Source organism: Mercenaria mercenaria, chromosome 6, assembly GCF_021730395.1.
Source record: "Mercenaria mercenaria strain notata chromosome 6, MADL_Memer_1, whole genome shotgun sequence".
Taxonomy (NCBI): domain Eukaryota; kingdom Metazoa; phylum Mollusca; class Bivalvia; order Venerida; family Veneridae; genus Mercenaria; species Mercenaria mercenaria.
Window position 1 is genome coordinate 44,317,452 of NC_069366.1, and position 24,494 is coordinate 44,341,945.

Consider the following 24,494-nt stretch of genomic DNA (forward strand, 5'->3'; position numbering starts at 1 on the left):
GGTGAGCGATCACAATACCTCACCCTGAGCACTTTGTGCTCAGGTGAGCTAAAAAACAACAAGAAAGTAGGTCAGTAGGTCAAGATTACAATCAAGTGACCCCTAATTACTTGGGGTCATAAGGTAACAGTCTAGGAAATGATCAGATAATTTTTGAAGTATTTTTTCCTATATAACTCATAAAAACTATGTGACCTCGGGACGGGGCCTCTTTTCACCCCAGGGGCATAATTTGAACAATCTTGTTAGAGAGCCACTAGGCAATGCTACATACTGAATATCAAAAACCTAGGCCTTGAACTTTCAGTCAAGAAGTTTCCTATGTAAGTCTATGTAAAACTTGGGACCCCCAGGGCAGGGCCTCTTTTTACCCAAGAGGCATAATTTGAATAATCTTGGTAAAGGACCACAATGCAATGCAAGATACCAAAAATCAAAAGTCTAAGGCCTTGCAGTTTCAGACAAGAAGAGTTTTTAAATTTTCTTCCTATATAAGTCTTTGTTAAACTTAGGACCCCCGGGGCGGGGCCTCTTTTCACCCAAGGGACATAATTGGAACAATCTTGGTAGAGAACTACAAGGCAATGCTACATACCAAACATCAAAGGCCTAGGTCTTGTGGTTTCAGACAAGAAGATTTTTTTTCCTATTTAAGTCTATGTAAAACTTGGGACCCCCTAGGCAGGGCCTCTTTTTACCCTAGAGGCATAATTTTAACAATCTTTGTAAGGACCACTAAGCAATGCAAGATAGCAAAAATCAAAAGCCTAGGCCTTGCAGTTTCAGACTAGAAGATTTTTATTTTTTTTCCCTATATGTCTTTGTTAAATTTAGGACCCGCGGGGCGGGGCCTCTTTTCAACCCAGGAGTATAATTTGAACAATCTTGGTAGAGAACCACAAGGCAATGCTACATACCAAACATCAAAGGCCTAGGTCTTGTGGTTTCAGACAAGAAGATTTTTAAACAATTTTCCTCTTTAAATCTTTGTAAAACTTGGGACCCCCGGGGCGGGGCCTCTTTTCACCCCAGGGGCATAATTTGAACAGTTTTGGTAAAGAACCAAAAGGCAATGCTACATACCAAATATCAAAGGCCTAGGTTATTTGGTTTCAGACAAGAATTTTTTTTAAAAAAATTTCCTATATTAGTCTATGTAAAACTTGGGACCCCCGGGACTGGGCCTCTTTTCACCCCAGTGGCATAATTTGAACAAACTTTATAGAGGACCATTAGATGACGTCACATGCCAAATATTGAGGCTCTATGCCTTGTGGTTTTGAACAAGAAGGTTTTCAAATTTTTCTCTATATACATTGTTTAAGTCTATGTAAACCATGTGCCCCAGGGCGGGGCCATATTTGACTCTAGGGGAATAATATGAACAACCTTGGTAGAGGACCACTAGATGATGCTACAAACCAAATATAAAATCCCTATGACCTGTGGTTTTGGACTAGAGGATGTTTTAAGTTTTTTCCTTTCGGTTGCCGTGGCAACCAGAGTTCTGTATGGAATTCAATTCTTTGAACAATTGTCAAAGAAGACTATCCAAGAAACATATGCATCCCTGTGAAGTTTCATCAAAATTGGTCTAGTTGTTTAGGAGGAGATGTTGTTTAAAGGAAAGTGTGGACGGGCGGACAACGGACGGACGGACGCCGGACGGTGAGCGATCATAATAGCTCACCCTGAGCCTTTGGCTCAGGTGAGCTAAAAACAACAAACTAATATACAGCATACAGTCCTTTACAGAAATGCAATTTGTTGAGTGTATCATCTTGAATGCATGATTTTGTTTGAACATTTTCTCTCAATCTGAAATATAAAAACAAATATATGTTCAAAGCGGGTTTATACAGAAGGAGAACAGTTTTGAAAAAATGTTTTGTTTCAATTTCATGACCTTTTTTGTTTGCTTAAGTGGGTAGAGCCCACTTTCAATGTACATGTAAGAGAGTAAGATATAGTACTAAAAATGCTATACAGTTCGCTACAGCAGGGACAATTGTATAAAATATGCATTAAAACTGTAAGCCTTTGCCAAATTAAATGACTAGTAAAACATTCTATTCGATTTAGTGGTCTTTGTCTTTTTGCAGCCTTATACGGACTTCTATCTGTTTAGACCTTTCATAAAATGCACAGTTTTATATACGTTATGAACTTGTTCCAGCAAAGGCTATGATCAAGCTTTATGCTGATATATGAAATACTCCAAGTACTACAAAACACTAGTAAAAGGGAAAATCATTAATTAAACCTTTCAGTTAGTTATTGTAGACACTGGTTCAAGCCGTTAGTATTTACTACAACATAATTCATTTATACTCTTGTCTATTTATATATCATTTTAATGTACACACACGTTTATTATCAATGTTTATAAGGCAAAACTTGTTCGAACTTAACACATTACATGAGATTATACCTTGACAGTGTCCCTTACTGAATTGTACATCATCTACAGCCATGGTACCATGGAATGAGCGTCTAATGTCAGCTTTTAGGATTATGCTGTAGTCATTTGGAACCAAAGTTTGCAATACACTGACAGTCGCCTTGTTCCACTTTCGACCCTGGTCCTCAGTGAATTTTAACAATTCTGTTTCCTTACTCAAACAAGTGTCCTACAAGAAACGCAGGAAACAATCATACATGATCCGATCAAAACAGTCATTAAAGATCACAGTATTGCACGGTTATGCTTACCGCCATTATTTTAATACATTAATTATTTAATACTAAACTTACAGAATTATAGGAAACCAACAAGATATTTTCTTCATACAAGTGGTTACCGTATGTTGTAACATGAGTCCAGGAGAAACAACAAGATTCAATTGAAATATGTAAAACAAAAGTCATTTTATCCATACTTTTAACTTGGTTTATTAGATTAATTTTATGCTTTTTAAAACAAACATGACAAATAATAGCGGTTCCGTAACTATAGATATACTGTGAAAATTTGTGAGACCAAATATGGTATTCAAAACCTTCAAGATCACAGATAACATTCCATGTCCTTCTCCAGATATCCGATACCAAAATTCAAAGCAAATCGTACGACCAGCTGGAAAAGCATGTGACGTGAGAAGAGCAGTTCTGTCATCATCTCTTTGCGAAGTTGCATCAACCTGCATATAACCACCGTTTGCTGTAAAAGTTTAGAAGAACATCTTAGGTAAATGAAGTATGTCGACATTGTGGAAAAAGCTGTCTGAAGTTGGCTAAACGTACGACATTCAAAATAAATTAGAACGTCGTTCAGTACGCGACATATGACATCTAAAAACAATTGAATGAGGACATTCGAACTTTGACAGAAAACTATAATCATTATGTCGTTCAGTGGGCGACATCCGCCATACGACTTTAAAAATCAATTTGAATGTCAAGCAGTAAACGACATCGCACATACGACATTCGAACTTTGACAGGAAAATTTGTATGTCGTTTTGTGCGCAACATTTCACATAAGATATTGAAAAACAAATGAATGTCGAGCAGAAAACGACATTAGACATATGGCATTTCGAACTTTGACAGAAAAATTACATACGAAATTAAAAGAATGTCGAGCAGAAAACGGTGTTGGACATGAAACAAACGCGAATTACATGTGACAAGACTACTAAGATGAAGTGCAGTAGTATTTAAAACAAGACTATTTGTTAATTTGTTAGATGAATTTTAAAAAATGTTACTGGTATTTTTATATGTAAACATTTACATGTTCCAAGTGTATGATCGTTCCATTGCTCACTGTCACTGGATTGGGTTCTGCCATACTGTTGACTCCAGGAAATACTAGACCCACGTTCATTCCATTCACACAACGAGTTATCTTCGAAATTACATGTCTCCGATTGCCCTTTAATGTTACATAAATATTTAAGACTATGTCATTGAAGAATAAATAAATCATACAGTCATGTATATATTGATTTTATGCATTTGCACAGATTGTTTTTTATCCAAATTACACTTTCAAGCGTGTCCATTGCACAACATGCATTGCTACACAGGGCAGACCGTAACGTAACGTCATTAATTGTTTTAACGTATGTTTCAGTTTGGCCAAAACTGGGATGCTTTGTCTGTGATTTATGTTTCTTTTTCTCTATCTATTTGACAAAATTGAAGCACACATTTACTACATCAAGTGTTAATATTAACGGCACTTGGGACTTGTTAGAATACTTTCAAGAGGTTTATATTACTACTGAAATCGATCAACGTTCAAGTTTAACGATTATAAACTTTTAAATCAAAATGAGTAAATCTGCTGCATTTTGTTTGACATCTTTCTTAAAATTAAATATACTAATATCATAATGTAATGAGATCGATAACATTTAAAATTTGTTAATACGTACAAAATATAATAATACCAAAAGTAAATAGTACGCACATGGTATATCTACATGGAAGACTTTCATCACAGAAGGTTCATGCCGATAGGAAACTTCGCAAACGTATGTTCCTGCATCCCCAATATTTGTATGTGGTATCTGATATCCTAAAAGAACATTCAGTGATCTAATTGTATAAAATGAAGACATTTTATCTAGTTTTCATGTTGATTTAAGTTAAACACAATCTCAATTACAATACGATGATTACGTAGTTTGAAGGAAATATCTTACCCAGGTATTTCTCCGATTCTATTTCTTTAAACATTTTGTCAAAATTTGAAATAGAACATGTGAAAAATTATTACGGAGTATCTATGTAAATATAAGATAGCCATATTTTTGTGTTGAGCCCAAAATAATACAAACAAATAAATCAATAAGTAAACACATTAATTCAAAGATGTGTGAAACGACAAAAAGTGTTTTGAATGTTGTTGCAACACGATATTCAATTTTGACTGGACCTTCTGAGTAGCTTATATAATAAGACTACACCTGTACTCTTAAGCGAATTTGCATACGGGGGCCTCCGTGGCCGAGTGGTTAAGGTCGCTGACTTCAAATCACTTGCCCCTCATCGATGTGGGTTCGAGCCTCAATCGGGGCGTTGAATTCTTCATGTGAGGAAGCCATCCAGCTGGCTTACGGAAGGTCGCTGGTTCTACCCAGGTGCCCGCTCGCGATGAAATAATGCACGGAGGGGTAACTGGGGTCTTCCTCCACCATTAAAAGCTGGAAAGTCGCCATATGACCTATCATGTGTCGGTGCAACGTTAAATCCAAAAAAAAAAAAAAGAATTTGCATACACACATTTAAATCAAAATCTAACGATGAGCATAATGCAGTGCAGAAGTTTAAACAAGTAGAAACTCTTTAACACATATGGGCCAGTGAAAACATGTATAAATATACATGTTATATGAATTATACAGTAGTTTTGATCTTAAAAATGAGTACGTATAGGATTTACAAAAAAAAATCAATCTTAGGAAATCTCAAAAGTTAATGACAATATTCCAAATATCTGGCTTTTAATATATTATTATCTATTCTATTCTATTCTTAATGGGTGAAAGAAATCATGAAAGTGATAACTGCAGTTATAAATAACGTTTCCGAATGACTATAGACACATAAACACGTCAAATTGAACTTTCATCTTCAACATTGAATCTAAGACAGCCCTCCATTACAAAATATGAAACCATCAGTCAGAAATTTATAATACTAGCAAATGATTTTTTGAGAAAAATACATACAACTGTCAATTTCTATTATGTTTAACAGAATATAATGATAACATCTGGTAAAAAGAAACTTATTAACTTTAACCATAAACACGATCTTAAAAAAGTGACATGCCCTGCAGCCCTACTGACTAGTGACTGCCCTCAGTTCTAAGTGACTGCCCTGCAGTTCTAAGTGACTGCCCTGCAGGCATGGTGAGTATCTGTTTCATTTTCCCTTGTTGCGATGATACCATTTAGAAGTCGCTATTTCAAAATGGAAAACTTTTACAGTACCATCTGTTCCGCCAAAATAAAACATAGCCGTAATGTATCCGTATACAGTAAAAAATACTTGAAAAGCAAAAAACATTTTTGTAAGGAGGGCTCCTTTTAAAAGAAATTCGAAGATAGATTTCCGATATGAGTTTTTGAACGGCAAAAGTCTATCGTATTATGGTTAATCAGAACCGTTTACGTAAACATCAATTAAGAGCCTTATGTTTCATATGACACGTTTCTTTAGATTAGACATCAATGTATTTATAATCAAGTTATTTAACATGGAATTTTTACGTTTTAAATTTCCCGAAACTTTAGGGGGAATGGATAGGGTATTTTCTTACGTAAATCCTCAGTGCACATTTAGTAATGAATTATTGTTTTACCTTTTAAACAAATTTGATGTAGTTAAAAATAATATATAATACAAACGACTACGTGAGCTGAAGGATCCACCACAGTCTCTTCTCTTTGACCATTTGAAATTGGTATTGTACCCGCTACGAGAGACACTACAGTTTAAGTTCAACTGGTTCCCAGCCGGTAACGTGATAAACACTTCCTTAGGTCCATAGAGCATCAGTTTTACTGAAAGGTTAATGTAAAATGATGATTATCTACTTGTATAATATTTTAGGCATGAATGTCAAGCATATATAAATATTAATGTTGTAAGAAGAGGGCAATATATCGCTCAACAGTAAACATGTATTATAAGAAACATTTTGAAATCTGCTCTGCAGAGGGGATGATCTTCAAAGTTTTCCATAGAGCAATATAGCTAAAACTAGACCTCTCCCGGCAGCCAATGTTTTGACCAATCAAGACGGATTTTAACAATGCTGGTAGAGGGTCATTCAAACAATATGGCTGTGCTATTGTGTTAAAATTTGGTCAGTGGTTTAAGAGAAGAAGGCGTTTAAATGAAGAGATGTTTAGTTTTAGCTTTTCGACGAACAATCTTCGTAAATGGTCACCAAATGTACATTAGTGAAAATTTAGAACCTGGCTAGCAGTGTCTGACAAGACATTTTTGAATTTCCCACTATATACATATACAAAAAATTAACCAATTTACTAATCGCTCCACTCACTTTCCCCAATCTCTAGCGGTGATGTTTAAAGAAAATCTGGAACATTCAAGGGAGAGAGTCATCCAAGAAAAGATTTTAAAATCGGACATTGTCAAACGGTTTACGACAATTAAGATGATGTTCGAAAACATTATTTCTATTTTATGCGCTGGTGGACTGCTGTTTTGTTGTATGACGAATCAGAATAACTTACTAAGGGAACCAAGCAATATTTAAGTAATTAAATCCTAAATTCGGACTGACAATAAGAATTTCAACGTTTCCGCGAATGGTATATAGGTAAATGTGATCACACCATCTGGCGTCATGTTTCCGGACAAATCGAAATAATCTGAACATTCATGGTAAAGTGTCACCCAAGAATCTTTTGTGCAAACTAATTTTACTATCAAATCAGAAGTTTCTAAAAGTTATCACTCTATATACAAATAAAAAGTGACTTGGCGACTATGTTTAAAATGGAAATTATGTGAATATTCTTTGAAGAGAGGCACCCAACAACATTTCTGTGAAGTGCTTTTAAAATTGGACAAACAATTTATTTTGTTTGAGAATTCTTTTCCTCATTTTACTCATTTTAGCTCTGATCGCCATGTATTTTGATAAATTCGAACATTCTCGTCAATGGGTCAGCCAAGGAACTCTTTTTCTAAAACGTGGCAAACATATTTTAAACTATTTCGCATATACGAAAAAAGTGATCACGTCCTCTGGCGGCCTTCTTTAAGACAAATCAAAATGATTTGAACAATGTTGGTAGAGTGTCACCCCAAGGATGATTTGTGCGAAATCATTTAAACGCGGGCCAGCAGTTTGAAAAGCAGACTTGAAATTTCCGCTATATTCATGTAGAATTAAGTGACGATGCCATCTGGCTGCCATGCTTTCGACGAATCAGAATAATTTGAACTTTATTGGTAGCGGGCACCAAAGGATCATTGGTGTCATATCATTTTAAAATAGATCAAGACGATTTTTAAAATTCCCTGTATATATATATATATATATAGGCTGAACACCACTGAATCTGGCTGTTCTTTATTTTATATTAAATCCACTTACTTTATAACGGCTTTTCGACATTTTCCAGCATACCAGATTTTTAAACACTTATATTCCCATAAAGAACTATATCGCTTCTATAGTAAAACAAAAACAAAAATTGGTTTTAACTTTTATATAAGAAAACTAAAGTTCGTTACATACAACCCGCTGAATTTACTCCTTTTCGCTTCTTTCAATGTCTCTTTTCGAAACATAAAATTCTTACGCCGCCAATTCTACCTGGCATGCCGATTTTCGATAGAATGCTACACATACATACTGAAACGCGGTAGAGTAAAAGAAAACACGTTGCTATTGAGAAAAGGCACTAGGAAAGGAGAAAAGATTAGCACTAATTATAAACACTCTAGAGTCCACAGTTTAAGTTTGGAACTCATGAGAATTGGTCAGAATCTCTAAGTCAAGTTTTTATCTGGGTTATGTGGAGTCAAAAAAACTAGGTCACCCGGCAAAATCAAAGGAAAAGATTGTTAACACACTAGAGGCCACATTTACGACCCTATCTTTATGAAACTTTGTCAGAATATTTACCTTGATGATCTTTAGGTCAAGTTTGAAACTTAGTTATGTGAGGTCAAAAACTAGGTCACTAGGCTAGATCAAACGAAAATATTGTTAACACTCTATAGACTATATTTAGTTAATTGGTCAGAATATTTGTCTTGATGATCTTTAAGTCAACTTTGAAACTGGGTCATGTGGGGTCAAAACAAGGTCAGTAGGCCAGAACAAAGGAAAATTTTGTTAACACTCTGGAGTCCACAGTTTAAGTTTGAAACTCATGAGAATTTGTCATAATGTTTGCCTTGCCCTCTAGGTCAAGTTCGAATCTGAGTCATGTGGTGTCAAAAACTAGGCCACTCGGTCAAATCAAAGGAAAAGCTTGTTAACACTCTAGAGGCCACATTTATGACCCTATTTTCATGAAACTTGGTCAGATTCCTAGGCCATGTTTGTAACTGGGCTATGTGGGGTCAAAAACTAGTTTACCTACTCAAATCAAATGAACGCTTGTTGACATTCTAAAGGCCACATTTATGACCCTATCTTCTTGAAAGATGATCATAATGTATATCTTGATGATCCCTTGGTCAAGTTCGAATCTGGGTCATGTTGGGTCAAAAACTAGGTCACGTGCTAAAATCACAAGAAAAGCTTTTTAACACTTACAATGGAAAAACACATTTTGGTCATATAATTGACATCATTAATGATATTTTAAAAATTCAAAATGGTCCTACAACCATGAGGAAGATCTATTTATGTTTAAATGACATTTGTATTTTACAACTTGAAAAAAAAAGCTATTCCTGAAAATCTCTCTGTTACAATTTAAATTGATTAAACAGCAATATTTTTTTTTCATTGCCTTTTTCATTACTTCCGTATAAAGTATTTTTCTGTAAAAGGGTAATTCAGCGCTTCTATAAAAATATAATCAGGACTTTAAACACTATTCTCCTCAGCAAACAAACGGATAAAAGTAGGCTCTTTTATTGAAATACGTTTTGATATGCTAGTCGTTTCTTTTTATGAATGTACGTAAAGTCGAGAATACATGACAAATCGTTCAGTCATGAACTTGTTTTCTAACAAGTCCGTGGTAACAATGAGTAACTGAAACTAGACTTGATGAATAAGTTATATTATAATATCAATTTTAAGGTGATCACCTAGTCTGGTATATGTAGGTCAGGTTAGTAAAATATGAAATGTCGTCTTTTATAAACGTGAAAAATATATCGTTTCTATAACGGTTAAATTTTTATATATTTTTTCGCCCACTATTCCACCTGATTATCCCTTTAAATGAAATAGTTTTAGTTCGGTCCAATTAATTTGTTCATTTAAAATATCAAACTGAGAGACTTACTGGTAGTTTCACAGAGTTTTCCAGTATATCCTGAAGGACACTCGCAGATGAATTGCGACAAGTGAGCAAAGCACGTGCCTCTGACACAAGGGTTGTATTTACACGGATAAGTCACTGCAAAGCAAGGTTTGAAAGGATATCTGATAGTTTCAGTATTAATTGAACTAAAATTTATGCAAAAATTAATTATCTGTAAATTCTGTTAAATTTCATAGCACGTGGTCAGTATCATAAGGTTTCAGATTTTAAGCTGTTATTTTTGAGGCCACAACAATTTTAAAAAGGCGTTCAAATTTATTATGAATCTATTGATAAACAATGGTATGAGCTGTACTTTTAGGTATAGAAACCTACCCTTTTGGCAAATGTCACCGCCATACCCTGTCGGACACTGACAGACATATCGATTTATTCCGTCATTACATACACCACCATTGAGGCATGGGCTGGATGAACATTCATCAATGTCTGAAATAACGGGTTTGTATTATAATTACGCAACAGATTCATATCTTATTTTTTCAAAACAAAGTTTTGGAACAGAACGGCCATTTTACTGACACTAAATTCGAGTTATGTAGTAAAGACGAAAAGTTGAAACTTTCAAAAGTCATTTAATGTATTAAAATGATCAATTTAATTACTACAAAACTAACAGATACGTCATGAACTGCTAGGGCTTTTGACGGTACTTTGTCGTTTTGCAGTTTTGATATATGTACAACATTACTGTAAATGGCTGTAAATGTATAATGATTCGTTCTTTTTAAATATTTGTTACAGTTATTTGTACATAATACACTAATTCAATCTTGTTCTAATGTCAATACAATTGTGTGCAAGAGCTAACAGACACAAAATTCATACTAAGAACCATCCAGCTGGAATGTTTGTGACAGCCCATGTCTGAAATAAAGTTCGAATGAGTAGCTGGGTTGTTCCTACATCTTATGCTAGAAAGTCGTCACATGACCTATAATTGTGTCATACTCAAATTATATCGTAGCTGTTTAAAGTCATTGCTATTTGCTGAATAAATAACATAAACGTATAACATCGACATTTTAAGCTACACGTTAACTGCTTTCTTATGATGTGTACAAGTAACCTGTCTGACAATGATCTCCGGTAAATCCCGATATGCAGTTGCACGAGAAGTTTGCTATTTCATCAACACAAGTTCCCCCGTTCATACATGGATGTGAGAAACATTCGTTGTTATCTGAAATATAAAAAAGTTCTATGTTTGATGATCTACATACGACAGCCATATTTTTAGTTACATACAAAGTAATTGAAATGGATATCGAAATGATAGATGTTTTTTTTTCTAAAAATGCTGATCGAAATAATAACAATTTGTTTTGATGAAATAATGTTAATTTCAACAATGTATGTACTATACTTTAAAATACCCAAGCAACGATTTCGTTGGAGGCAATAAGCATGGTTCAAGAAATTTCTAGCTGCATTAAAGCTGATTCTGTTTCACGTCATGATTATTCATGATTATTTCTTATTCGAATGAAGTTGTACTGAATCATTCATACATGAATGTAAAATGTATCCACTCATTTTTTATGAAAGTAATGACATGCGACATCCTTCATGTCACAAACCCATCACATTTATCTTGGCAAAGGCACAAATGGAAATGCTGAACGGACTTACTGATCCCAAAGGTCCAGGAATAAGTACAACACTGAGCACATCCCTCCCATCCCAACTATAATATACAGTGATCTAAGAGCAAAATACTATTGAAATAATAATAGAATATTTCATATTGTGTTACATAGAGAATAATATGTTAGTGCCGTAGATGAGAAAGTTTATCTGGCGAGGTGGAGGAGGTTATCGGGTGAGCCGAAGGCGAACCTGATAACGTCCGGAGCCGAGCCAGATAAACTTTCTCCATCTTAGGCACTAACCTATTATTCTATTTATCTTGTCATTACTTCATTTTCCGAAATTTGGCAATTTATTTTAAAAAATAAGTGTGCGACAACGTTTTAATGACGTCATTATTCGTAATGACGTCACTTATATAATGACCGTAATCACCGACAAAATTGCAATAACTTCTTCGTTTTTGAATAAAAGCTCATTATTTGACCACTCATTTTCTTAGTTCGGGCATTTCCAACACAACGGTGATGGTTTCAATGCAAAATTTCTTATGACAACAATATCGATCATAAGGTCACATGATCAACTGATCGTATATCACTGGTCACGTGTCAACTGACAGTATATCAAGAAAGATATACGGCACCCTGATATCGGGTCGAAAATACTGCAAGTGACAGGATAAAATGTGTTATGACGCTGATTAATCAACTATTAGGAAACTGATGAGCCTATTTGTTCAACGTTATCTATAATAATTATAAGTACACGTATTTACGTTTAACATAGGTCTAAATCAAACTTTAAATTTTGTTACAAATACTGTCAGTCACATATAGAGCGAATCTAATCTTACAAATACCGCCTGTCAGATTCAACGAATCACCTTACAAACGCCGCTAGTCACATTGAACGATTCTTACCTGACAAATACCGCCAGCCACATTCAACGACTCTTACCTTACAAATACCGCCGGTCACTTTCAACGACTTTTACCTTTCAAATATCGCCAGTCACTTTCAACGACTCTTGCCTTCCAAATACCACCAGTCACATCCAACGACTTTTACCTTAAAAATACCGCTAGTCACATTCAACGAATCTTACCTAACAGATACCGCCAGTCACTTCCAACGACTCTTGCCTTACAAATACCGCGAGTCACTTTCAACGATCCTTACCTTACAAATACCGTCAGCCACATTCAACGCCTAGTACTCTTACCTTACAAATACCTCCAGTCACTTTCAACGACTTTTACCTTACAAATACCACCAGTCACTTTCAACGACTCTTGCCTTACAAATACCACTAGTCACATTCAACGACTTTTACCTTACAAATACCACCAGTCACTTTCAACGACTCTTGCCTTACAAATACCACTAGTCACATTCAACGACTTTTACCTTACAAATACCACCAGTCACATTCTACGAATCTTACCTAACAGATACCGCCAGTCACTTTCAACGACTCTTGTCTTACAAATATCACCAGTCACTGTCAATGACTCTTGCCTTACAAATACCGCCAGTCACATTCAAAGACTCTTACCTTAAGTTTCAAATACCGACAATCAAATTGAACGATCCTAACCTTACAAATCACGACAGTCACATTGAACAATTCTCATTTACAAATACAGAAGTCATTTCGAAGGACTCCTACCTTACAAATACCGACAGTCGAGTTGAACAATTCTTACCTTACATATACAGACGGTCGAGTTGAACAATTCTTACCTTACATATACAGACAGTCGAGTTGAACGATTCTTACCTTACATATACAGACAGTCGAGTTGAACGATTCTTACCTTACAAATACAGACAGTCGAGTTGAACGATTCTTACCTTACAAATCAGACAGTCGAGTTGAACGATTCTTACCTTACAAATACAGACAGTCGAGTTGAACGATTCTTACCTTACAAATACAGACAGTCGAGTAGAACGATTCTTACCTTACAAATACAGACAGTCGAGTTGAACGATTCTTACCTTACAAATACAGACAGTCGAGTTGAACAATTCTTACCTTACAAATACAGACACCGACAGTCGAGTTGAACGACTCTTACCTTACATATACCGACAGTCGAGTTGAACGACTCTTACCTTACAAATACCGACAGTCGAGTTGAACAATTCTTACCTTACAAATACCGACAGTCGAGTTGAACAATTCTTACCTTACAAATACAGACAGTCGAGTTGAACAATTCTTACCTTACATATACAGACAGTCGAGTTGAACAATTCTTACCTTACATATACAGACAGTCGAGTTGAACAATTCTTACCTTACAAATACAGACAGTCGAGTTGAACAATTCTAACCTTACAAATACAGACAGTCGAGTTGAACAATTCTTACCTTACAATTACCGACAGTCGAGTTGAACAATTCTTACCTTACATATACCGACAGTCGAGTTGAACAATTCTTACCTTACATATACAGACAGTCGAGTTGAACAATTCTTACCTTACAAATACCGACAGTCGAGTTGAACAATTCTTACCTTACAAATACAGACAGTCGAGTTGAACCATTCTTACCTTACAAATACAGACAGTCGAGTTGAACAATTCTTACCTTACATATACCGACAGTCGAGTTGAACAATTCTTACCTTACAAATACAGACAGTCGAGTTGAACCATTCTTACCTTACAAATACAGACAGTCGAGTTGAACGACTCTTACCTTACAAATACAGACAGTCGAGTTGAACAATTCTTACCTTACAAATACAGACAGTCGAGTAGAACAATTCTTACCTTAAAAATACCGACAGTCACGTTGAACGATTCTTACAAATACAGATAGTCATACTGAACGATTCTTACCTTACAAATACAGACAGTCGATTTGAACAATTCTTACCTATTTCACATTGTTTGCCAGAGTAGCCTGGAGGGCAGACACAGCGGAATTGTGTGTGATAGTGGTAGCAAACGCCTCTCTCGCAAGGATTAGATTTACATGCGTTTATAGCTGAAATATATTAATTTAAGTGTACTTAATAGAGTTTTAACAAAGAAAATATTGATCAAAATCAAGAAGAAGCTTTCGGTTTGCGTTGTACATAAGTCGAGTTTAAGGATTTTTTTAACTCTTGTTCGTACATTTCCACTTGCACAATTGACCCCTGTTGTAAAGAAAATCAAAAACGTTTATCATAAAGTGGCATTTCGTAATTCCAATATAAAATAAATTTATATGGGTTTCATTTGAATATGTCAAATTACAATTATAATACTTAAGGTATTAAAATTAATTATGCAACAGAACAAAAGAATAACGAAAGTACACTTGAAACAGCAAAAAAAATACACACTTAGAGACAACACGTACTACAAATCTTCTAACGCAACACATTTCTGTCAATATCTTAAATATCGCGTCAGGTATACGTCTGAGATCGTGCATTTGTGTAGACAATTACACTCTGTTAACACCATGCAGAAATCCCAAGTAAAATAAATAATTTTACTCATTTTACGACGGCATCCCATTTTTCAAAAGGAACAAAACAGATCATATTCTTGCATTACTTAAACAAACACGTATGTTATATGAAAAGAAAACCTTACTATAAACGTAAAATAATACAGTTATTCTGACATAGTTGGAAAGAAAACTAAAATTTTTGAGCATATATTTTGACAAGTAAGGATCTACATCTTTGTGAAGATATGAGGACTGTTTACACCAAATAGAAAGTGACTGTAAACTACAGTGTTAACTGTAAAGTAGTCCAAAATGTAGTTGGTGGTTGGTGAAATATGGCATTATGTGGCGTATAATTAAGTATTTCTGGCTTATTTCTATTGCTTATTGTATTGCAAAAAGATCTAGACCACTTCCATTGTGAATTTCCAGGTTTTATTTTTATTCATTGAGACAATATTTACATACGCGCAATTGCTCAGTAGAACATATAATATATGGGAGCATTTTCAAAGAATGTTGTTTTTTCAATACAGATTTATATTATCTCGATATTTGTTTTTCATTTTTGGTTAGAAGTCATGTTATTCTAACTGGCAATATATGGTTTTCATATAATTAGAATGCTCTAAAGTACTGAAAATGAGGTCTCATGACTTGATTGTTTATAAAATAAAGGAACTGAATTAGTATAATGTAACCCTCATACAGGTTCTTTCATTTGAAACTACTCGCACACAATCTCGGTTACTATTGTGAATATCGTCAAATATTCAAAGTCTGATGTAGAAAGTATATTTGGGAAATATCAAACGAATTATACACGATTATTCCTTCTATTCACTCTTTCAAAATTGTTTTGGCATGAGTTACCTCGCATTTGAAATATTTTTACCTTAACAGGGTCAAATTGTAAAGAATTATCTCGCGTATCTTTCTCTAGAATGCAGTTAGACAAAAACTATTTCGATAACTCCAATTAACATAAATTAGGAACAATGTACGTAAAGGAATGCAAGCTATTATCAATCTGTTTGTTTGCAAGCTGAGGCAGTGAAATAAATAAAATTATATAATTCATTATTTTATGTGAAGTAAAGATCAACAATATATATTTTTTATTGTGTGGGATATTTCAAAACTGTTAATTCAAAAACTAAAAGGATATTGAGAAGTAAGTGTTGTGTGCGAAGATCTGCGAAGTGTAAAGCATTAAATAAAATTGCAAAAAAGCTGTGCCATTGATCACAATTTTCTTGATCCAGAACGGTTAACTTCTTGTAGACTGTTAACGATGTCAAAATAATGTGTGGGTATATAGATGGCTGGGTACAGTTGTCATAAACCGGATAACATGGTCTTATTGATAATGAGCCTACACGTTTATTGTTACAAATAAACATTTCATTCATGATTGAATGTACTTTCTGTAAACTTTTGTTGTACTAGTTACCTGAGTAATGAGTACATATTTTTGTTAATTCTACTTTTTATAAACTATGTTTAAATAGATTATTTCCATTTTTTTGATTTCGCAAATAGCCAGAAAATATTTGCGTCTGTCTTTTTTTCAGTTTCCGATTGAACGATTGAATGAGGTTTGTTCCAAAAATATTCTTTGTTGATATACCTTTAAGTTCGCAGTCGCAATGCTGACATTGTGAAAAAAATATTCGAAGAGATGTCTGGACAAGGAGAAAATTGAGTTGATACATGTTTTGTGTTATAACCAATCGTAGATTGAGTAGACAAACGTCAAGAGGAAAAATGTCGGTCTCTCGATCTTGAGGTCACGGGGTAAGTACAAAATGTGGATTGCACCTCCCCGAGAAAAGTAACGGCTATTTTCTATGACAGTGACAAGATATTGCCCTGACTGATTTGTATAAACTTATTTTCAGGATATCGAGAATTGCTGTTATTATAACAAGTTTTCGTACTTAATTCAAAACTACTAAAGATTGCTGTAAAAAAAAAGCAACAACTAAACGTTTGAAACATTATTTGATGTTGAACATTGTGCTTACTTGAATCACAGTTTTTACCAGTGTACCCCGAGGGACAAACACAATAATAGTCTGTGTGATGATGGAGGCATATACCCCTCAGACAAGGATTAGTACTACATGCATCAAGAGCTGAAATAACAAACAACAAAACTATTTTTTTCAAGAAAACTAAACAAAATTTGTTACAAAATAATGCCAGGCAAAATATACAAATTTGAAATATTGTCTAGCTAAAAACAAAGTAGCCATTTAGTATCATTGTGTGTCCCTCAGACAATTGGTGTGATTTGTGAACACAATTTACATTTTAAAAAATGTTTATTCTGCGGTTTTTTTTTGCGTTTTCTAACTTATACATGGTTGTGCAATAAATTATATCTATGGTGAGATGCGTCTTTTAACTTTATGCAATACAAATACATCAGATTTTAAAATGAGCCCTTCATTAATCAAGTTTCATATTAACGTTACTTTGCTTACTTGTTTCGCAATTTGTCCCAGTGAATCCAGAAAGACAAAAGCAATGGTATTCTGTCCCATTTCCAAAGCATGTCCCGTGCAAGCATGGATTCGAACTGCAAGCATCCCCTGCAACAATATGATGGTTTTGAAAGAAATAAAAAAGGAAAAATCTGAAACACATTCTAAAGATATACATTATGAGCATATCACACTCTGAACATAATTATATGAACCATCTGTCCTCGTCTTATGGGATTGTTATGTGGGAAAGATCACGAACTGGGAGGATGTGAGTTCATAATTACTTGCTTGTTTCACGACCGTGTATCACTACCTATGGAACTAGTATTGTTTTGTCATAGAAAGCGGGCTCCAGAGCGATTTAATTTAGCTTTCAGCTTCCTTCGCAAACGGTGTTGTATTACAGTGTCAGAATAATTTGTATATCCGATATATTGATAACGTAACACATAAGCACAGAAAGTGCTTGACTCCCTTTTCATGGTGTCATTGCTATAATTATTGTTGAACTGCTGTTTATAATAGGATTTGGGTCATTTGTGGCTGATTTGGTTTTATTATGTCAATAGCTGGATCCCAGCACACACATTATGCCATATACATTAGTTAAAGGGAACCAGATATTTGTTAGAGCAAGTACTCGTTGTAAAACCCTATGTATAAATTTTGACCAGTCAGAAACAAGTTCTATATATAGCACGTCTGCTAAGGTATAAATAGGTAGATGGATGACTAGGAGCTCATTCGGTATCCAGCGATAGAAGAAGATACATCGAAAATTCAATTAATAATTTATCCCAGTACCTTGATAGGGAGGTTATTACAACTACACTGTCAGGGCGGATAAATTATTAAAAAGAAGACGTTTGAAGTTCATAAACTAAAGAAGAGTTGCAGAATTTCAACAAGGTTTCGAGCTAGGGCCAGCGCATAGGCGTTTTACCTTAAGGATAGTTGAATGCTATAGACGATAGCAAATATAGGCTGAGCATCGGAAAGCTGAGACAAAGACCCAGAGTTTACTGAGATAGTAGGAAAGTTCCAGCTTATAGACGATTCAGCGTTATTGGCGAAGTACAGCCAAGGCATAGGGGATATACCTGTATGGTAGTTGAATGCTACATGTGACAGCATATAGGCGCTGAGCATCCAGGAGTCAGGGCAATCATATAGAGTTTCAACTTCAATTAAGAGGACAGAGGCCGATCATCTATGCGATAGGACTCGTATGTTGTTGATTCAAAGACATTGTCTGACGGGAACTTCGACAGAAAGACCAATCAAGTATAGTCTCCAGCCTATAGGAGTTTGAGCAATTATTATTAATTGAAGATTGTTAGTTTGGAACATTTAGTAATTTGCCTGATCCCTGAAATTATCTAGTTATATTTGAAATCATTTACGAATCATTGGTACACGAATCATTTAGGCAAGGTAGCCAGAGGAAAATTCTATATATGAGATATTTGGTCTCACCAGCTATACGTTTTAACAAAGGATATTCTATTCCGTTTGTCAGCTAGTCTAAGACATAGTCACCTTAGCGATTGGACCCAATTCATTGTTCAAGATATTAAAGGCGTAGGCACTTCCCTGGGTCATATAACTTGTATCCTGACATACAGTACCAATTACAGAGTGGTTTATCCGCTTCATTTAACAAATTCATGCTGTATCTTGTATCACCATCGACTCATTGTTTTCTGAAACCACACAACCCCTAGTGATGACTTTTTTGTCCTTCTTCAATTTGCCAGGTTTTCAGTCAAACCGATCAATAACTAGGAAGACATACGATCAAAGACGAACCGATGATGATACAATATATAATGGTAGCTACTAAAAGGAGAATAACATTAAAACTGTTGCCCTATTACGAATATTTAAAACAAGATGGACAGGTAATGAATGCTTACCATCAACATATTTTACCTCCTTTATACTCCTTTACAAAAAATGCAACTGTTTTACAGCTATAGAAACGCCTGTAAAAGACCTTTATTTTAAAATTACAGCTGTAAAAACCTTAAGTGGAAAATGACCAGACACACAGGTGAAACTTATAGGTGTTAAACATGCAGGTCTCAAAAATACATCTGTAAAAAATTACAGTTGAAAGTTACAGCTGTAAAATGGACTTGTCTCAGATTTACAGCTGTAACATTTTTGAAGGGAAACATGAGTATTGTCAGCCATTTGAAATGCATTTTGGCGGGATTATTGAAGTTCACACAGACACCACATCTAAGACATTGGAATTTAAAACTAGTGGAGTAAGTGCAATTGTTTAATTATCTATTATAGTTGTAAAAGGACGTGTATAAGTAAATGCATTAACTATCTAAACTATATTTGAAACTGATAAGTTAAGAAGAAACAGGAGCTCGTAGAACACGAAATGCTTCCTCCCTCCCTTGATGCATTTAGCAACTGCACAAGGAACAGTAATTATTTGGTCACTGTGCACTGAACGTACTGACCTCAAATCAATAATTATGGGTCATTTACCAGTCATAAGTGACCTCCGTATCAAATGTGATCTTAGACCAAAGCATTCTCTAGTTATTTGGCAAAAAATGTTCAAATGTTCTGGGTCAATGTGACCTTGACCTTTGACCTACTGACCTCATAATCAATAAGGGTCATCAGCTGGTCAACTTTCCTATGAAGTTAGGTGATCCTAGGCCTAAGCGTTCTCAAGTTATCGTCCGGAAACGGTTTAACTGTTCCGGGTCGTTGTGACCTTGACCACTGATCTACTGACCTCAAAATGAATAAGATTCATTTGTTGGTCATGACCAACCTCCCTAGTAATTTTAGTGATCCTAGGCCAAAGCGTTCTCAAGTTATCGTCAGGAAAGGGTTTAACTGTTCCGGGTTACTGTGACCTTGACCTTTGACCTACTAATCTCAAAATCAACTGTGTCATCCACTGGTCATGATCAACCTTCCTATTAAGTTTCGTGATCCTAGGCCCAAGCGTTCTCAAGTTATCGTCCGAAAACGGTTTAACTGTTCCGGGTCACTGTGACCTTAACCTTTAACCTACTGAACTCAAAATCAATAGGAGTATTTGATGATCATGACAAACCTCCCTATCAACTTTCATGATCCTAGGCCCAAGGGTTCTTGAGTTATCATCCGGAAACATATTGGTCTACACACCGTCCGACCGACCGACATCTGCTAAACAATATACCCCTCCTCTTCGAATGGGGACATAAAAATTACAAAATTGTCATATGTTTTCATAACAAAGACAGTTTTATAAACACGATCTGACGCATAGTTTCTCTTTTATGTCCTTATCTTGAATTTTGAAAAATTGATACGTTAAATATACTTCATACCGAGATCACTGATTTGCCATTTTTGTAGTTATTTCTACCCTTTCTAGAGAATTACAATTCATCCTAAAACTTTTCGTACCTCTGTTTTCGTCCCTTAAAATAATTTCCTCTTTTTTTTCAACACCTATAATATACTGCTGTAACTTTGAGGGATTTTTACAGCTGTAACCTTTTCATTTGTACAGCTGTAAGGTTTTTACAGCTGTAAAACGACTGTAAAACAAGTCGAATTATGCAAATAAGATACAGCTGTAAACAATTTGTAGCTTTGTAGCTGTTAAAATGAAAAAAGTACAGCTGTAAATATGCCTAAAAGTTACAGCTGTAGAAAATTATTAAAGGTGTTGTAAAAGAGAACATTATTTTAAGAGACAAAAGCAGAGGTACAAAAATTTAAGGATGAATAATAATTCTCTACATAGGGTAGCAATTAATACAAAAATGGCAAAATAAATGATTTAGTAAGTAAAGAACAATACGAAACATATTTACAGTATAGCAATTGCAATTCAAGAGTACGATATAAAGTAGGAAATATGCATCAGATCTTGTTTATAAAACTTCCTTCGTCGTGAATACATATGACAATCTTGTCATTATTTCTTTTAAGCTTATCAGCTTCCAAAATAGTGTAAATAGTTTCATAAAATGCATGTACTTATACATGTCCTTTTACAAATTTATTAGAAAATCAAACATTTGAACTTACTCCAAAACGGTTAAAATTCAAATATTTTAAATGATCTGGTGTCTCTGTTAATTTCAGTTACATCCCGCCAAAATGAATTAAAGATGGCTGACTAATGTTTCCCTCCAAACAATTTACAGCTGTAATTCTGAGAAATGACCATTTTACAACTGTAACTTTCAACAGTAATTTTTACAGCTGTATTTTTGAGACCTTGGTGTTTTACGCCTGTAAATTTCAAGTGCATTTCTGGTCATGATTTCAACTTTCATGTCTTTCACAACTGTAATTTCAAAATACAGGTCTTTTATAGACGCTTTACAGCTGTAAAACAGGTCCTATTTTCATACAGGTCATACAAGTATTTATTTCATGTCTAAGCGGATGTGAAATCACTCGGGCCGTGTCTCATGCTCGTCCACAATCAAATTCTTATAGATTCTGCAGAAGTTCTAACGTAATGCATGTGTTATCCTCACAATATGATGTGATGTTTCTTTAGCAAACCCATCGTTTGTGCAATTGCCTTACCATCAGAACTAGTGGTGTTACTCTGTGTGTCTTGTAAAATCTGCGATGTTTCATACGATGGTGAACTTTCCGTTAGCCGTACTCTGAAGTAAGAGGTTTTGTTCCTGTTTGTTTTTTTAAATTGAAATACACATAATAAATAATGATATCAAGGTGGTAATTGTCCTGTGCCAAACGAAGCGTGACTAACATCTTATCTGAACTTTACTAAGACATTGCACATAAACAATAGTTTGATTTATTTTAGAAAAAAAGACTCTCCGTACACTAAAGGGCTTTAAAAACGTCCCATCTATGCACTTGGAACATTCGATCCACGAAGATTTTCAAAATGCATACATTAATGGTATCAAGGTAATTGTTCTGTGCAAAACGAAGCGTGACTAACGCTCATGGAACTCATATTCGGATTTGTTATATTTGGATATTCAAAGACTCGGCTGTCGTCGTAAGATAATTATTGAATGTCTGTTTAAGGCGTTACACATTTAAATGAAAAAATAAATTAATCTGTTTCTCCATTGATAAATGATTAAAGAATGCAAACTTTAAGGTAGTTTTCCTGGAGGCAGATATTATATAATTATATAAGAGTAAAACCATGGCTTTGTCGAAATCAAGATATATATGTGTAAGAGTTTTAAAAGCAACTACGGTCTTTAAAATATAACTGACATTTAAAACAAAAAAAAAACTTCATTTTTGTCCTTTGTTTATTTAATGTTGTTTTGTTTCGACCAAAAGGTCGTATTTCTGAAGTCTGCGAACAGCAAGCAAGTCATTTTCCCACGATACTTGTGAGAAGCTGGAAATGTTTAACATTTCGTGATAATCTGGAGATATTTGATAAAGATAGGTTTCTTCTATAAAACGATGATAATAACGGTCACATGCCCAGTTGAAGTGGTGTTTGAACTATATTTATTAATCAATCAAACAAATACACGATTAAATATCTTGACTGCTGCATAATTGCTTTCCATGAATATTAATGTCAAACAATTATGCTGTTTCAAATTAAATCATAAGCAATTTTTACTCAGTATTTTCTTACCTTAGAAGCAACGTTGCAGCGATGGAAATGAATAAAGTGACTTCTGAAATAAAATTGTATTCAGCAATAAGATAAAATATATATTAATGTCAAATATTTCAAATTTACATCTTTAGACTAGACTAGATCTGTACAAAAAGGGTAAATATGATTAAACAGTTTCTTAAGTACTGATAAACTATTTTAAACAGTTTAAACAGTAAAAAATACCCTAAAACAGCATTGAAGTGTATATACCTGTGTAATAGTAAGATACTAATACACAATAAGATCCTTTAGAAGCATTGAACACAACCAGTAAAAAAAAAACAAGACTCCGTTTCATTAAATATAGCACTTACATGAAAAAATATTAATCTTAAAAGAGCAGAAATATTTTAATGGCTATAAACAAGTTCTACAATGATCTCGCTAAAGGGAACTTTGTTTTCAAGATCGATATAAACATGCAAAAATATACAAAGAAGTTTTAAACAACATATTACTTACTTTTTGTTCCTAGAGAAAACATTTCGTCCCTTCGTAATATCCAGTATCGTGCAACTGATAACAATTTCAGGCGTAAGTATGTTATAACACAGAAAAGTTTACCACAGTCATTCCAAAAATAACGTACTATATTCTCAGCATAGTAAGGCAATAGCAGTGACAAGCGTAATTTTGCGTTTTAAATAACTTTATTGACAAAACGCATCCTATTAGTTTGTGAACCAATAAACTAATAAATTGATCTACTAGAACAAACAACGAAAACAAAAACATATTTTCACATGGTAACACACATAAAAGTTATTGATACATAGAAAGCCTCTTTACACTTTTAGATTACAAAAATGTAGGTATAACGGTATTTACATAAAATACATTTACAAAAAATAATATGTTCTATCTACTTGATAGAAAAACTGTTAAAAATTAATAAAACTGGTATCATTGTAAAGTTTATGAAATTTTCTACACACTGGTGTAATAAATACATTTTCATATATTGATTTTTTTTTCAGCGAGAGTTAAACAAACGTCATGGTTACTATTTGAAAGACCTTGTTTTAAGGAAGTAATATCTAAATCAAACATATGTTTGAATTAAAGCAACAACAGAATTAGATATCATTGTGTTATAAACTAATCGTAGGAATTAAGAGGAAACTTTCACCACTACTGTTGATGGTGCTGTAACAGTCTCGTTTTCCGATGCACTCTGAGATCCTGTTGTTTCCTGAAATAAAGCCAATAATTATTCTCTAAAAATGTGTCTTTTCATCGTTTTGCTAGATAAATACACAAAAAACGAATGATAAATTGTATTTATTGATAGGGGAACTATA

General features: G+C 34.3%; 1 protein-coding gene across 3 annotated transcripts; it reads right to left on the reverse strand.

The window, feature by feature from the left end:
- Positions 1-315: 315 nt before the first annotated feature.
- On the reverse strand, positions 316-23,866 carry LOC128557705 (fibropellin-1-like). Of its 3 annotated transcripts, none has more exons than XM_053545704.1 (15): positions 23,656-23,866; positions 23,167-23,209; positions 22,113-22,195; positions 17,541-17,648; positions 17,079-17,189; positions 14,485-14,595; positions 11,071-11,184; positions 10,317-10,430; positions 9,963-10,076; positions 6,369-6,518; positions 4,418-4,525; positions 3,737-3,877; positions 3,000-3,160; positions 2,432-2,630; positions 316-1,818 (listed from the first exon to the last, which is right to left on the reverse strand). In XM_053545704.1, exons 1-15 carry the CDS (start codon positions 23,675-23,677, stop codon positions 1,814-1,816), a joined length of 1,584 nt encoding a protein of 527 aa, XP_053401679.1. In that variant the 5' UTR covers positions 23,678-23,866; the 3' UTR covers positions 316-1,813. The 3 variants fall into 3 exon arrangements, with proteins under 3 accessions (XP_053401679.1, XP_053401678.1, XP_053401680.1); XM_053545703.1 differs by having other exon boundaries at positions 6,363-6,518; positions 23,656-23,857; XM_053545705.1 differs by lacking the exon at positions 17,079-17,189 and having other exon boundaries at positions 6,363-6,518; positions 23,656-23,857.
- Positions 23,867-24,494: the final 628 nt, after the last annotated feature.